Source organism: Parasteatoda tepidariorum, chromosome 9 (assembly GCF_982258835.1).
Source record: "Parasteatoda tepidariorum strain Cologne lab strain chromosome 9, Ptep-v5.0, whole genome shotgun sequence".
In the NCBI taxonomy this organism is placed as follows: domain Eukaryota; kingdom Metazoa; phylum Arthropoda; class Arachnida; order Araneae; family Theridiidae; genus Parasteatoda; species Parasteatoda tepidariorum.
This window is the reverse complement of record NC_141763.1, coordinates 30,011,986-30,025,017: the sequence shown is the minus strand read 5'-3', so window position 1 is coordinate 30,025,017 and position 13,032 is coordinate 30,011,986. Positions and strand designations below refer to the sequence as shown.

Below are 13,032 nucleotides of genomic sequence, written 5' to 3'. Positions count from 1 at the left end.
ACTACCAATTGTTTTTAACGGATGCAATTTTTATATTGAATTGCTTCTTCGCCGCGATAGATTTCCTTACAGTGAATTGTTATTGATGAGAATAGATTAACTCCTCCCGATTATTATCTAATATAGAAATAGTTCTTCTACCAGTATTTTCACTTTTCCCGGCGTGAACGTGTTAAATTAATTCAGACAACATTTTAAAATACAAGGAGTGCAAAGGGTTAAAGATATTCAGAATTAATGTGCCAGTAACAAACAGCTGGAAAATAAAATCAAAAACACAAAATGTGAGGAAATGTAAAACTGAACATTTTATTTTTACCATTTTCTAATTTAATTACACCAAAGGAAAAACATGAACACTCTTTGGATGAGGAACTTGACAAGGATATGAAGGATCTGAATAAAACATCTTTACCACAATATTTTACTCCTTTTTTAAAGTCCTGAAAATGTTCAGTATCTGGTGGGTGTCCATCAATATATATATATTAAATTAAGTCTCAAAGAGGCTCTATACTCTCGTAAAAATTCATCACAGTTTATTACACAGAGCTATTCCCCAAAATTTCAACGAATTCAGAGAATTGACGAAATCACAATAGAATTTTCTTTACTATATATACATTTGGAATGGAATTTTAAACAAAGATATCTTCGCGGGCAATACTGATAAAGGAATGGGTACGCAGTCATAAGCACCTGAAGTGTCAGTAAGTCCATTATAAATAAATTGTGCTAGATTTGAAAGCAACTTAGATGGAAATTCTCGACATTTCCCTGAAAGTAGACAATAAGTTAAAACAGAAATTTAAAAAAAAAAATCACAGTCGAAAGTCTTCACTGCTGGTGAATTGAAATCAAATCATATACCGTCCTATTTGTCAGAACACAGATTTATTTATAAATCGGGAAGAAGGGAGATTTAATTCTATGACATCACAAACATCTCTCATTTAGATAAAGAGGATTGTTCACCTCATTGGCACTGATGTCAATAATTTCACAAGTATTTATTAGCCCACAGGAGATTTATAAATTTAATTTCAAGATGCAGCTGAGTTATTTTCTAGTTTCACCCTGTGGTGATGGTGATCTTCTTTTTCACAATGCGTGTCCCTATCTTGCGCTGAAAGAAAAACTTTGGGACAATCATCAGTAGGGCAGGGTAATAGACTAGGTAGATGAGTCCCTTCGTAATGGTCCTTTAGATGGGCAGAATCAGCAAAGAATCTTTGACAAAATTTACAGGGAAATCTACCGTCTGCGTCCGGCTCTAATTCGGATTTCAAAGTCATAGGTTTCCTCGTGGGTCGACCTGATTCCTCTTTATCAGGTGAAATGGATGATGGGGAGGATGATTTAGGCCTTGGACTTGGGGTGGAACTTATGGAACTTATAGGGGTGTCGTCACGACCGTCTGAGATTCGAGTAGCACTTTCATGAAGAGAAGAACCTGATGTGGATGTTGTTGGAACCATGAAAGCTGGATGAAATGGATTCATTACACCCAGAGCGCCTGCTGGTCCTAATGGATTGCTGAATGGTGTAGATGGTAAAAATCCTTCACCGAATCTACCATGATAGATGTTCAGAGGTAGATTTTGAGGGTCATAAAGTCTCGAAAAATAGTCATCCCTTAATCCGATTCCTGGGTGAGGATAAGGAAATAGAGAACTTTTATCAAAAAAGTGGCCTTTATCGGCTGTTGTTGATAGAAGTTTTCTGTGTAAGTTAAGATTCGCACTGTGGCGATCTCGACTTCTCTTGGAAGGAAATGCTGCATTACAGCCTTCAACGGTGCATTTGTGCATAAGTTTTAGATGAACGTTTTGATAGTGAGTTTTTACTCCGAAATGGTTCTGGAATATCTTTCCACACGTGATACATCGCCTAGGATTTTCCTTATCCACCGGTATGTCCACGGTGCCAATCATGGAAGCATCACGGTATACCGGTAGAAGTGACATTTGGCCATCTTGATCGGAATCATTGGATGACATTCCGATTCCACTACTTGGAATCGATAAAGGGATTGATTGTGATTCAGAAGGTGGTACGTGAGAGCGTCTCTCTCGTGTAAGATCTGGAATGGTTGTTGAAGAAGGAGTTGAAGCTAAGCCAAGTCCAGGTGCGTGGTAAGATATTCCAGTCGGAGGAGTAACATGCTGGGAGAAACTGGACTTGTGGTTTAGAAGTCCGGTAAATGCCCCTAAAGACAATGTCTCCAAGTACCGTAGAGGACTTTCAGACACCTCTTCAGTTTCATGATTACTTTTGATAACAGGATCCTTGTGTTTAACAGAAAGATCTAGTGATTTCATTTCCTCTTTCGATTGCATTTTGTCGATGCTGAAGTTTGAAACAGCATGAGATGTTGCCATCGGTGACTTTCTTTCTCTCCTTTCATCTGGCTTCGAAAAGGTCAAGACAGGTGGGGAGGAATGATTTACTGATGTAGACATTGGAAGAGAAGTTGGTAAATATGAAGAAGTGGTGGGAATAGAGCTTAAGTCCTTCACCAATTCCTCATCTTTGGAATCATCTTCCATCATATCTGAACTGCAATCATCAGACTTAGAAAGCATACCATTATCGTCCACAAAAGTGTCACTGCTGCTATCATCAGTTGAAACATATTGCAAATCATCATCACTTGTCACTGTGGCACATTTTGTTGGATTGAAACTCTTCCTCTTCCTTACCCCTTTATTATTCATAGTAGAATTTCCATTCTGGTCTTCCTTCATAGAGAGATCGATGCCTTCGTCTCCGTCGTTACTTACATCACCGTTAATATCATACCTTGGCTGTTTGGTAAGAGGCAGAGCTTCATCTGGTGAGTTATAACTTGGTCTTGAACGGTGTGAAAATTGGAGACCTGGATGAGAAAGACCACCGTCTGGAGATGAATCATCCATTGTGCTTGATGGAAGGTTCGTGTCCATTTTCCCAAAATTCTCAGACTGGGAATGATTTCTTCTTTCACCCATTTCTCTTTCAGACGGTAAAGGAGGCGGTAAAGATAACATATTTTTATTGCTGCCACCATTGCTATAATTCATAAGCGTGGACGGCGGTATAAGTGGAAACGGTAAAGAGCTACGTCCGTCGTGGTGAGATAGCTTTCTTCTGAGATTTGGCGTGTGAAGTTTGGGATTTGGATTGGCACTGTGTCTATTACGACTTCGACGAGAGCTGAACATCATATTGCAACCATCCACTGTGCATTTGTGCATTTCGCGCAAATGCACAGCGCTGAAATGGATCTTTAGAGCTCCTTTATCACAAAAAGTTTTCAAGCAAACATGGCACTGAACTCGTTTCTTCCCTGTTGCAGGATTCGTCGTCAATCCACTCAACATGAGGGGATTCCATCGACGTTTCATGGGATTCGCGGACTTCCTCAAATGTCTCACTTTCTTCGCAGCGTATATTGAGTCCAGGTGACTGTGGCCCATCATAGAAAAGCTATGATGCGTCAATGTAGGTGGGTGCTGAGAAAGATTTATTGCTTCAGAATCGTTCTCCGATCCTTCGTCGGTGGCGCTGAAATCGGATGTCATGCCGAGTTGGGAAGAGTTGTTAGAATTGGCGTATGTCTCGCTCAGTGTAGTCGTGGATTGTGAGAAGAAAGAGGAAGTAAATGTAGCAGACGTGTTCATTGATGTATTAGCGGTTGTGGGAGATGGAAGGGGTGTAGAATTTTGGTGATGGGTTTGATGAGGGAACTGGAGAGTTGGAATGTCTCGAACATCAGGGCTGTTGTTTCGATCTCTTCTGTAATCATAAGGTTGCATGTTTTGAAGTTTGTTTAATGGAGATGACGACAGAGGACTATTCACAGGGGATCTCGGAACTGGAGATAATGATGTCGTGGAACTAAAAAAGATGAAAATGTATTTATTATAACAAATATTTATAAAAAAAGGAAATGCAAACACAAATGTATTTCTACATTTTAAGTTTAAATTAATTATTTTGCCCCAGATCTTTAATTTAATTAACGAACAAAAACAATGAAAACGTTAAATATGACCTATTGTTCTATAAATATTTATTATAACAAATATTTATAAAAAAAGGAAATGAAAACACAAATGTATTTCTACATTTTAAATTTAAAATAATTATTTTTCCCCAGATCTTTATTTTAATTAACGAACAAAAATAATAAAAACGTTAAATATGACCCATTGTTTTATAAATATTTATTATAACAAATATTTATAAAAAAAGGAAATGAAAACACAAATGTATTTCTACATTTTAAGTTTAAAATATTTCTTTCGCTCTAGATTTTTATTTTTAATTAATGAACAAAAATAATAAAAACGTTAAATATGATCCATTGTTTTTGGGCTACTGGAAATGGCTCATTACTAAACTATTCCATAAGTGATTGAATTAAATTCTCTTCAAGGATTTTACCTGTGCTGATAGTTAAAAAAGTTGCCATTATAAAACTGAAACTAGTGACTAATGTTTGAAGCAAATTAGCTACATTTTATTACTAGTATCTTAGCTAATTTTCGTAAAAAAAATATCTATCCTACATATTTAACCGCTAGTTATTTGTTCTGATAGTCACAAATGCATTGATTTTCTTATGCTTATCGATAAAATGATCTTCATCTGCACTCTTAGTTTTATCAAAGTGCTGTTCTAATTTATCAGAACAGAATCTCATGCTAATTTAATTTAAAATTGTGCAGTTTAAAAATGTTTTCTAATGTTATAATTGTAGTTTTATTCACTTATATATCTTTTGAAATGAGATTATTAGCATCTAAATTAAAGAGGTCCCGTAAGTTCACAATTTAACGAAAAAAAATTAGTTTCCATTTAGGTTTAAGTCTTGCCTTAAAATATACATTAAAAAGACTTTATATCTAAATTTATGCATATCCTTTACATTTAATCCACCAAATTACACATTAATCATGTTGCGTATATCTTGCCACTTTCTAATTACTAAGGGCGCATTTTAATTTTAATATACTCAAATCTAATATTAACCTTTTATCGGGAGAATTTATTCTTGTAATGTTACGTTAAAATAATTTTAAGGCTGAGATTGATTTATAAAAAGAAATTTACTTGGATTATTACCTAAAATTAATTTGATTTTAGAAACCTTTTTTTCTGTGGTAAAGTGTGTGGGATTTTCAAGATTTTACTTGATGTAAAGAAATGGTCATAAACTCAAACGTATGTGCTTACAAATAACCGAATTTATAAAATTCTGCGTTAGTTATTACGAATAAACTTGATGAATAATGATCAAATGCATGAAAGCGTAATGCACAAGAGAAGATAGCTTGATTTTGGCCTCGCTTCTTGACCCCATGCGGACTTTTACTGTTACCTATATTTAAGTAAAAAAAGCCCTTTATTGGTGTTTTTTTGTTTTGTATTTTCTGAAGTTATCAGCAAATGGTCGCACAAATCATAGGCGGTAAAATAGTATCCCACACAAATTTAAAAATGTAGCGCGGTGCATAATTTCCAAGCTTTATAAAGTCAAGTTAAATAAATGAAACTCACCTGACACTTGATGCAGGTTTATTTGGTCTACTTTGCATAGAAGATAATGATACAGAATTATGTGTAACCGTAGCTGTGGATGAAGGCAAGCTGACACTGGGTGGTGGTGGAATGATGGGGGGAGGGATGCCTGGAAGCAGACGACTTGTCCTTTGGATGAATCTTTTGATGTCTGAGTCAGAGTATTCCTTTGAGGTTTGGATGGCTTCTTCCATTCTCTCACTCGTCTCTTGCAGAAGAAGTTGTTGTGCGATGGGTTTCGTCTCACCGAATCGAAGGAATTGTTGCAAAATAAGAGGCTCCTCTTCTCGGCTGGGAATCGTCCACTTTTCCAAGATTTGCCCCCGAGTGTCCTGAAATTTAAAATGTCAAAATTGTTACATAATTGATTGAGTTCAAATAAATTTGAAGGATGATAATCACGGAGCATTTATTTTTTTCAAGAATCTAATATTTAATTAACTATAATCTTGTCAACTAATATTTTAAAATAATTTTTAATAAAAACTGTAATTATTGATACTCGTAAGTTGAAATTCAAAAAAATTAAGTTTACTTTATTTGCTATTTCCCTTCCACTGTATTGTGGGTTGGTAGGATTTCAAGGTTATCATTTATGATAAACTAATCTAAAAGTGGAGTTTTATTCGCAAAATTTTGAATAGAATAAAATATTTTGTGCTTGTGATAAGAATTTAGGCTTGTATTTTGTGCTGCTTTCCTCCAATATTTGTAATCTAAAAAACCTTAAATACATGTTTTACAAATTTGCTTTTATATCTTTGTTTAAGATTTAAGTGGACGCTACATCACAGGAGAAACTATTTTTGGCAAATTCTCTTTATCTTCCATAAGTAATTTAAACACCTAAGTTCTGAAAATCGAATTCAGGTGTACCTGAAGTAAAGTATGAAATTTCAAACTGCTAAGAAAAAAATTTAAAATATCCCAATGCAAGTAAATTATAAGAGGATTATTCAGCACTAAGTTGAGGAGAAGTTCTCCAATAATTTGATTGCATTTTGACATTTTGAAAATATTTATTTTTTCAAAATTTGAAGCCTCATGGCTTACTCTAAGTTTGTCTGAATTCACTTTTCTCCTTACTTTAATTTTTAATACACCAATAATAATAAAAATAGTAATAAAACAGAATTTACGATTTAAATTTTCGTCAGTAGTATAGCGTTCTCTTAACATTGCATTAAGTTATAATTAAATCTGAATGTTTATTGTGTTTTAACTATTAAATGATTATTATTTTGAATTACTTATTGACTAGATGTCCTTTTACATTTAATATTGTGCACATACAATGTTGTTTTATGTTACCATCTACACATAAAATGGCGATCTCCAATTGAGGACCTAGTCATTTTATAAAATGCCTTGTATATTTAAGTAAAGCATGAAACATGGTAATTATTATATGTTTTGCCTAGCCATTATATAGAATGTTCCATACGTTTTTCATTGGTCATTCTATATAATGCTTAAGCAATGAGTGAAATATCAATAATTTCATGCTTTGACTGCCGATTTTAGGTGTTTCATAGTATTCCGATATTCATACCTTGACAGAACGATTATAGTATCTTTGAAATATAAAGTGAGTTTTTTGATAATTTTTTTTTATCTAAACACAAAACAACAATTGTAGTGTTCCTTCGGAGTTCAGGGACTTATTATATTAGTGTCAAATGCTTATTAAAATAAAAATTATATTTCTGAAGATGAGCATTATTCCTTGAAGAGAATTTAAACTGAAAAAAAAAAGAAACTATGTAATTGTCAATAAAAAAATTAAAAAAACTTTTTAAATTCTTTTAATATTTTCAATTGATTTCGAACGACCTTAATCACTCTCTTTTAACGGGTTAAACACAAAAATACGAACTCCTGCTGCATATCAAGAATAGACTTATAGCAAAGAAAAAACTAGATTTGTATGTACGCTTGGATGTTCAAAGAAGAACACTGCGGTAAAAAAGGAAAATTTTTGCTCCAAACTCAAAAGACGCACTTCACGGTCCGCCGCCCACCCAAACACTAATTAAATTTGAAGTATTTCTACCTGCATTGTCAGCGTACCTCAACCCTTTAACTCAAACGATTATTTCCTAGACGCCTTTGCCAATCGGCAAAATTCAATGGTTGTCATTTTTAAAACACTTCCTTAAGTTCGATTCAATGGCTGTCTAAATAGCATAATGAATTTTATTTATTTCAACGAGAGATGCTGAAGATAATAAATAAATAAATAAATAAATATGAGCTCATAAAGAGTGGGTATTTCAGGTGGTTATTATACCTTCACTTTATACATTGATATAACATTTACCTTCAGAATGTCTTGTTTATTAATTCAATAAGAGAAATCAACCATGATAAGTTTTATGCATGGGATGATACATTAATTAAAGACTTTCTTTATGCCTGCAATTCTATATTTATGGTGCATTTTTTTCTGATTAATAACGAACAAAGTTACAATGGCCTGATAAAAAATTATTGCTGAAATATTTCGTTTAGTGCATTTTTTTCTTTTTGGTTCAAAAAAATATAGCGTAGTAGAGTCACAAGCTCATTTTTCTTTGTTCATAACAATCATAGCGTAGAAGAGTCGCAAGTGTACTTCTTTTTTTGTTGTTGTTGTTGCTCAAAACACAAACATAGCGTAGTAGAGTCGCAAGTGCATTTTTTTTTGTTTATAACAAACACAGCGTAGTAGGCAATGTACAGATTAAAAAGAAATGAAAAATTATCTGATATCTACATATAGTAAATTATATATAATATATTAAATGTTGCTATATATTTAGTGCTCCTGTTTATTTCGGTTTTCGACGAATACTATACCATAAAGTCACAGTATACATATAAAATGAAAACTCGCCTGAAACTATATATTTGTTGCGTTTGCTTATACTATTATGCAGTGTAATCGTGATAGCTTGGTAAAAAATTAGCCCTACGGAATGTTACATTTCATGTATATTTTCAGAATAATAACGAACATTATATTCACAATATCTTGATCAAAAAAATGTCTGAAATTCTCTATTTTATCCATTTTTTTTTCTGGTTAATGGCGGACATTATTTTGAAAAGCCAGAATGTCTTGATAAGAAAAAGAACGCTTGAATACTTTGTATTTAGTGCATTTTTTCTGATCAACTAATTATTTCTCAACCACAAAAAGTGGCATATTTATGAAAAGTGGTAGTCTATATTTGTTTATAACAAATGGATATTACTTTCTGTTGCCAAACACTTTAGTTTCAAGAAACAATGTGCTTTAATTTTAGCTCCAAATATATATATATATATATATATATATATATATATATATATATATATATATATATATATATATATATATATATATATATATATATATATATATATATATATATATATATATATATATATATATATATATATATATAGGAGAGAAATTAAAAGAACTTAAATTTAAAGGTATAAACTCATTGCTTTTCCCCCCTATTCGTTTCTTATTTATTTTAAGTTTTAAAAGATTGCAGAAATTCTAATTATAAACGCTTAATCATTATAGTAGCATCTAGAGCGAAACAAAAAAAAGAAGAAAAAAAAAGAAGGAAAGAAAAGCGTAAGCATATTTCAAAGAAAAGACCGATGTATTCGGTCATCGTAATGAACTGTCGCCAAGAATGACATGAAACATGACACAAACTACGTTTTCTTTTCCTCCTTCATTAAAGAAGCAACGAATTAAAATGACTTACGTCTAGAAAGAAAGATGACACTTATGACCGATTAGTCCTGGAAAAAGATTCCACGAATAAGGTTAAAGACTTTTCTAAAAACTAGCGTTTATTTAAGGTAAAAAGAAACTGATTGACATCAAATATTTAAAAATATTCTCTGAAGTGATTTTTAATACTTATTAGCTCCGCAATCATTTAAAATCTGAAGAAAAATGTTTAAGAGGCACTTATTTCGGACATTGGGAGACTTGAAAAATAAGTCATATAAATAATAAATCTAATAACCATTAACCCCTTGGGGACGGGTGATTCAGAAAAGCATTCGTACAAAAAGAGGATCAGGACGTAATTAAATAAAAAACGGTAACTTAAATGTAGTCGTTTCTAATTTGACAGACCTACTTTGCTTTTACTTTAATTATTGTTAGTTTAATCATACATATAATCAATGTTAATTCAAAGTATAACTAAATAGTTTTATTTTGAACAAAGTAATGGTGAATTAAATAAATAAAACAATTCTAACTCCGCCCACAAATAATCTGCTAAAGAAATACTTTGATTACCAGTTTTATCTTTTTATCCTGGTTGACACGGTTTTATGCTGGCACGTATTTGTGACAGTCGGCGCGAAAGGGTTAAGGAAATAACAGAACGACGTAATAATTTTTGATCTAATATCGCGCACTATCATGCAATCCAAGTTAATTAAATAATTCTTAAAAAATTGAGAAACTAAATAGTAAAATATGCTAATTAATTTATGCAGATAATATTTACGAAAATCGGACACAAAAACGTAGTTTATTTAAAGAAACATACCTACTAACTAGGAATCTTTATATATTTAACAATACACTTTTTCAACTAATAAATTAAACTATAAATAAAAATGACAAATTTTTTACTCAGAATTATCATTTGATAAATGAGATTAATAACTGCCTGCAAATTTTTTGATTCGTTTAAATAGTTCCAGATACATGGAAAGGAGCTAGTCAGGATAGACGTCAAACTTTTGGCCGCTATCCTGACTTGACAATTAAAACTATATTTTCCAAATAACGGCTACCCCCCTCACCATTATTTTAGAATCAAGAATCCAAATTTCTGTTTCTGAATATGTATGTTTCTAAGTACATTTTTGTATCTGATTTCATAATCTAAAGTGAAGCTTTCCCAAATTAACTAGCATATTTAAGATTAGACCCTCGAACTATTACAATTGCATGTTAGAACGCGAAAATCAGATTTAGAAATCAATAGTTGTTAGTATATATTGATCAGCCTAGTGGTTAGAGAATCGGATTTCAGTCCGGAGGGGCCAGGGTTCGATCCTCGACTCCGCAAGATCCACCGAATACATGCGACAAACGTGATGGTAAAATCTGTGTTAAGTTCTGTGATCAGTCGCTGAGTTGTACTATGGGTACAGTGATCTGTAGAAAATTTCCTGTCTAAATTATGGAAGTGGCCTCACGAATGGGTGGTACTGCCATCTATCCGTGGGGTTTTGAGCTAAGACGTACTTTCACCCTTGTGGGACTTTCTCGTCAAACGAAAAGAGCACCCTCCTGACTTAATTCGGAAAAGGCCGACGGCTGGTGAGTTGGCTTGTCCAAGTGTCATTACAAACAACAACAGAATGTTAATCTCTCAGAAAACCGTATGTTTATTCAGAGAAAGGACGTTTTTCTGTTTGATTTCGTAACCTAAAATATAGTCTGTACAGATCAATTAACCTGTTTAAGATTAGACCCTTGAACAATTAAGATTGAATATTCGTACATGGAAATCATATCATTAAATCTATAGTTATTAGAAAATTGTTTTTTTTTTCTTTCTCGTTGGATATATAATTAAAAACAAAGGGGGGGAAAAACGGTTGTTTGATAAGCGTTTCAAATATTCCGGCAGTAACGGAAACTATTAAATAATTAAAATAACATAACCGACAAAGCAAGTTATTATCTTAACTTACAATGAATAAGACAAAAATTCCATTGAGAAACGTTCTTCTTTCTCGGAGTCTTTCTAGAACAAATGGAAGACATTGGAATAATGTCATCAAAGTGTCACTCAACATGAAGGATTAGGGTCGTGATAGAGTCTGCGAAATCATCATCTGTCATTTGGATCCCTTCCCAGAGGTGACAGCAAAATGTGCCTCTTTTTAATAATACGAGAAGACACAACCCTTTCCCAACATATAACTGATGAGGCATTAATGTCCTTTCTTTCTTTTCTTTTCTTCTTTTTTTTTTACCCCCAGTCCTTCTTTTTTTATGAGATTCCTTGACTCACGCAATAGAACTCAATCAAGAAACCATAAAGCTGTACGAGAGGGACAAAAAAATGTTCGAAATTTATTTACAGTTAATAGTTTTAAACTAGATGGATATCTTTAGTTTGTCCGTAAAAAATAACGTTAATATATCACTCATTCGCTGCAATAGTGCCACAACTCAAAAAATCAAGTTTTGAGATAAATGGGTTTAAAGTTTTCACTGTTAAGCAAAATGCATAAGAAATGTTTTAGTTTGCTTAACCGAAGATTGCCTTCAAGTTAAATTATGCGTTGTGCTAGTATTGCTGCTGAAAGAAGGTGTATTTTCATATTTGCACCTGTTCTTAGTCCTAAACGCGTGTTTTTTTTGAGCTGTGCCACTATTGCAGCCCAAATACAGAAATGGACATACTGGAGTTTTGGTTCTATATAAAGGACGATTCCGCTGTTTTGTCCAGAGCGAAATTAATTAATTTCTGAGTAAATCAAAACAGCGTGAATGTAGCACAAATAAAAATACAGAAATGGACATACTGGAGTTTTGGTTCTATATAAAGGACGATTCCGCTGTTTTGTCCAGAGCAAAATCAATTAATTTCTGAGTAAATCAAAACAGCGTGAATGTAGCACAAGTAAAAATACAGAAATGGACATACTAGAGTTTTTGGTTCTATATACTTGTCCCTACTGCCTTTGTTATTATAGAACCGAAAGTATACTATAACGATTTCTGTATCTTTATTTATACTTTATTCATGTTGTTTTGCTTGACTCATACGTAGCATAAAGTATATTCTATCCTTCTTAGGATAATTTTTTTATACCTGTCAAAAAAGTATTTTATATATACCAGTCATGGTAGTCATTTTAATAAATCAAACTTTTTGAACCAAAAAGTCAAATGTTACACTAGAAATTTTCGTACGGTTAGAAAAACTCATTCAACACAAAAGTCGGTAATAGTTGGCTATCCCAGCCTTGTTATAGTAAACCCAAAATCGTTCATTTATCAATTCATTACCACCATCAATATAATTTTCATTAACTTAGCTATCTCACTTTCCCAAACTAAAATTTTAAAACTTTTACTGAGTGCTAGATTACTAGATTCAAATATTTTCGTAAATAAATGCTGTCGACAAGAATATTAAGAAACTTTTTAGGGATAAAAAAATCAATAGATGACCATTTTTAGGACCAGTGGATGTCCTTTACCCCATTTCTAAATTGATGGAAAGAATGGTAATGATCCGTGTCTTAAGACCATTTAAGCAGGCCATTCTCCTTGTTCCTTAAACTCATCTACACCCCTATTCAACCCTTTTTTCCCCGATCTTTTATCCACTGTTCATCGGAAATAGATCGATCTAGTTCCTCCAGTTCCCCACTGAGTAGAGAAGACGACATTTCTTGAAAAAGATGCTATTGAGTCAATCAATTGCCATGTGTAAA

At 32.8% G+C, this 13,032-nt stretch overlaps 1 protein-coding gene across 3 annotated transcripts in view; it reads right to left on the bottom strand.

Annotated features, from left to right (window-relative positions):
- Positions 1 to 285: 285 nt before the first annotated feature.
- Positions 286 to 13,032, bottom strand: part of LOC107447159 (zinc finger protein basonuclin-2) — a 218,413-nt gene continuing 205,666 nt past the window's right edge. For all 3 annotated transcript variants that reach the window (XM_087151165.1, XM_021146543.3, XM_071186389.2), the window contains 2 exons: positions 5,545 to 5,897; positions 286 to 3,879 (listed from right to left, as the gene is read on the bottom strand). In XM_087151165.1, coding sequence (XP_087007291.1) covers positions 1,044 to 3,879; positions 5,545 to 5,897 — 3,189 coding nt within the window. In that variant the 3' untranslated portion in view covers positions 286 to 1,043. The remainder of the gene's footprint in view (positions 3,880 to 5,544; positions 5,898 to 13,032) is intronic.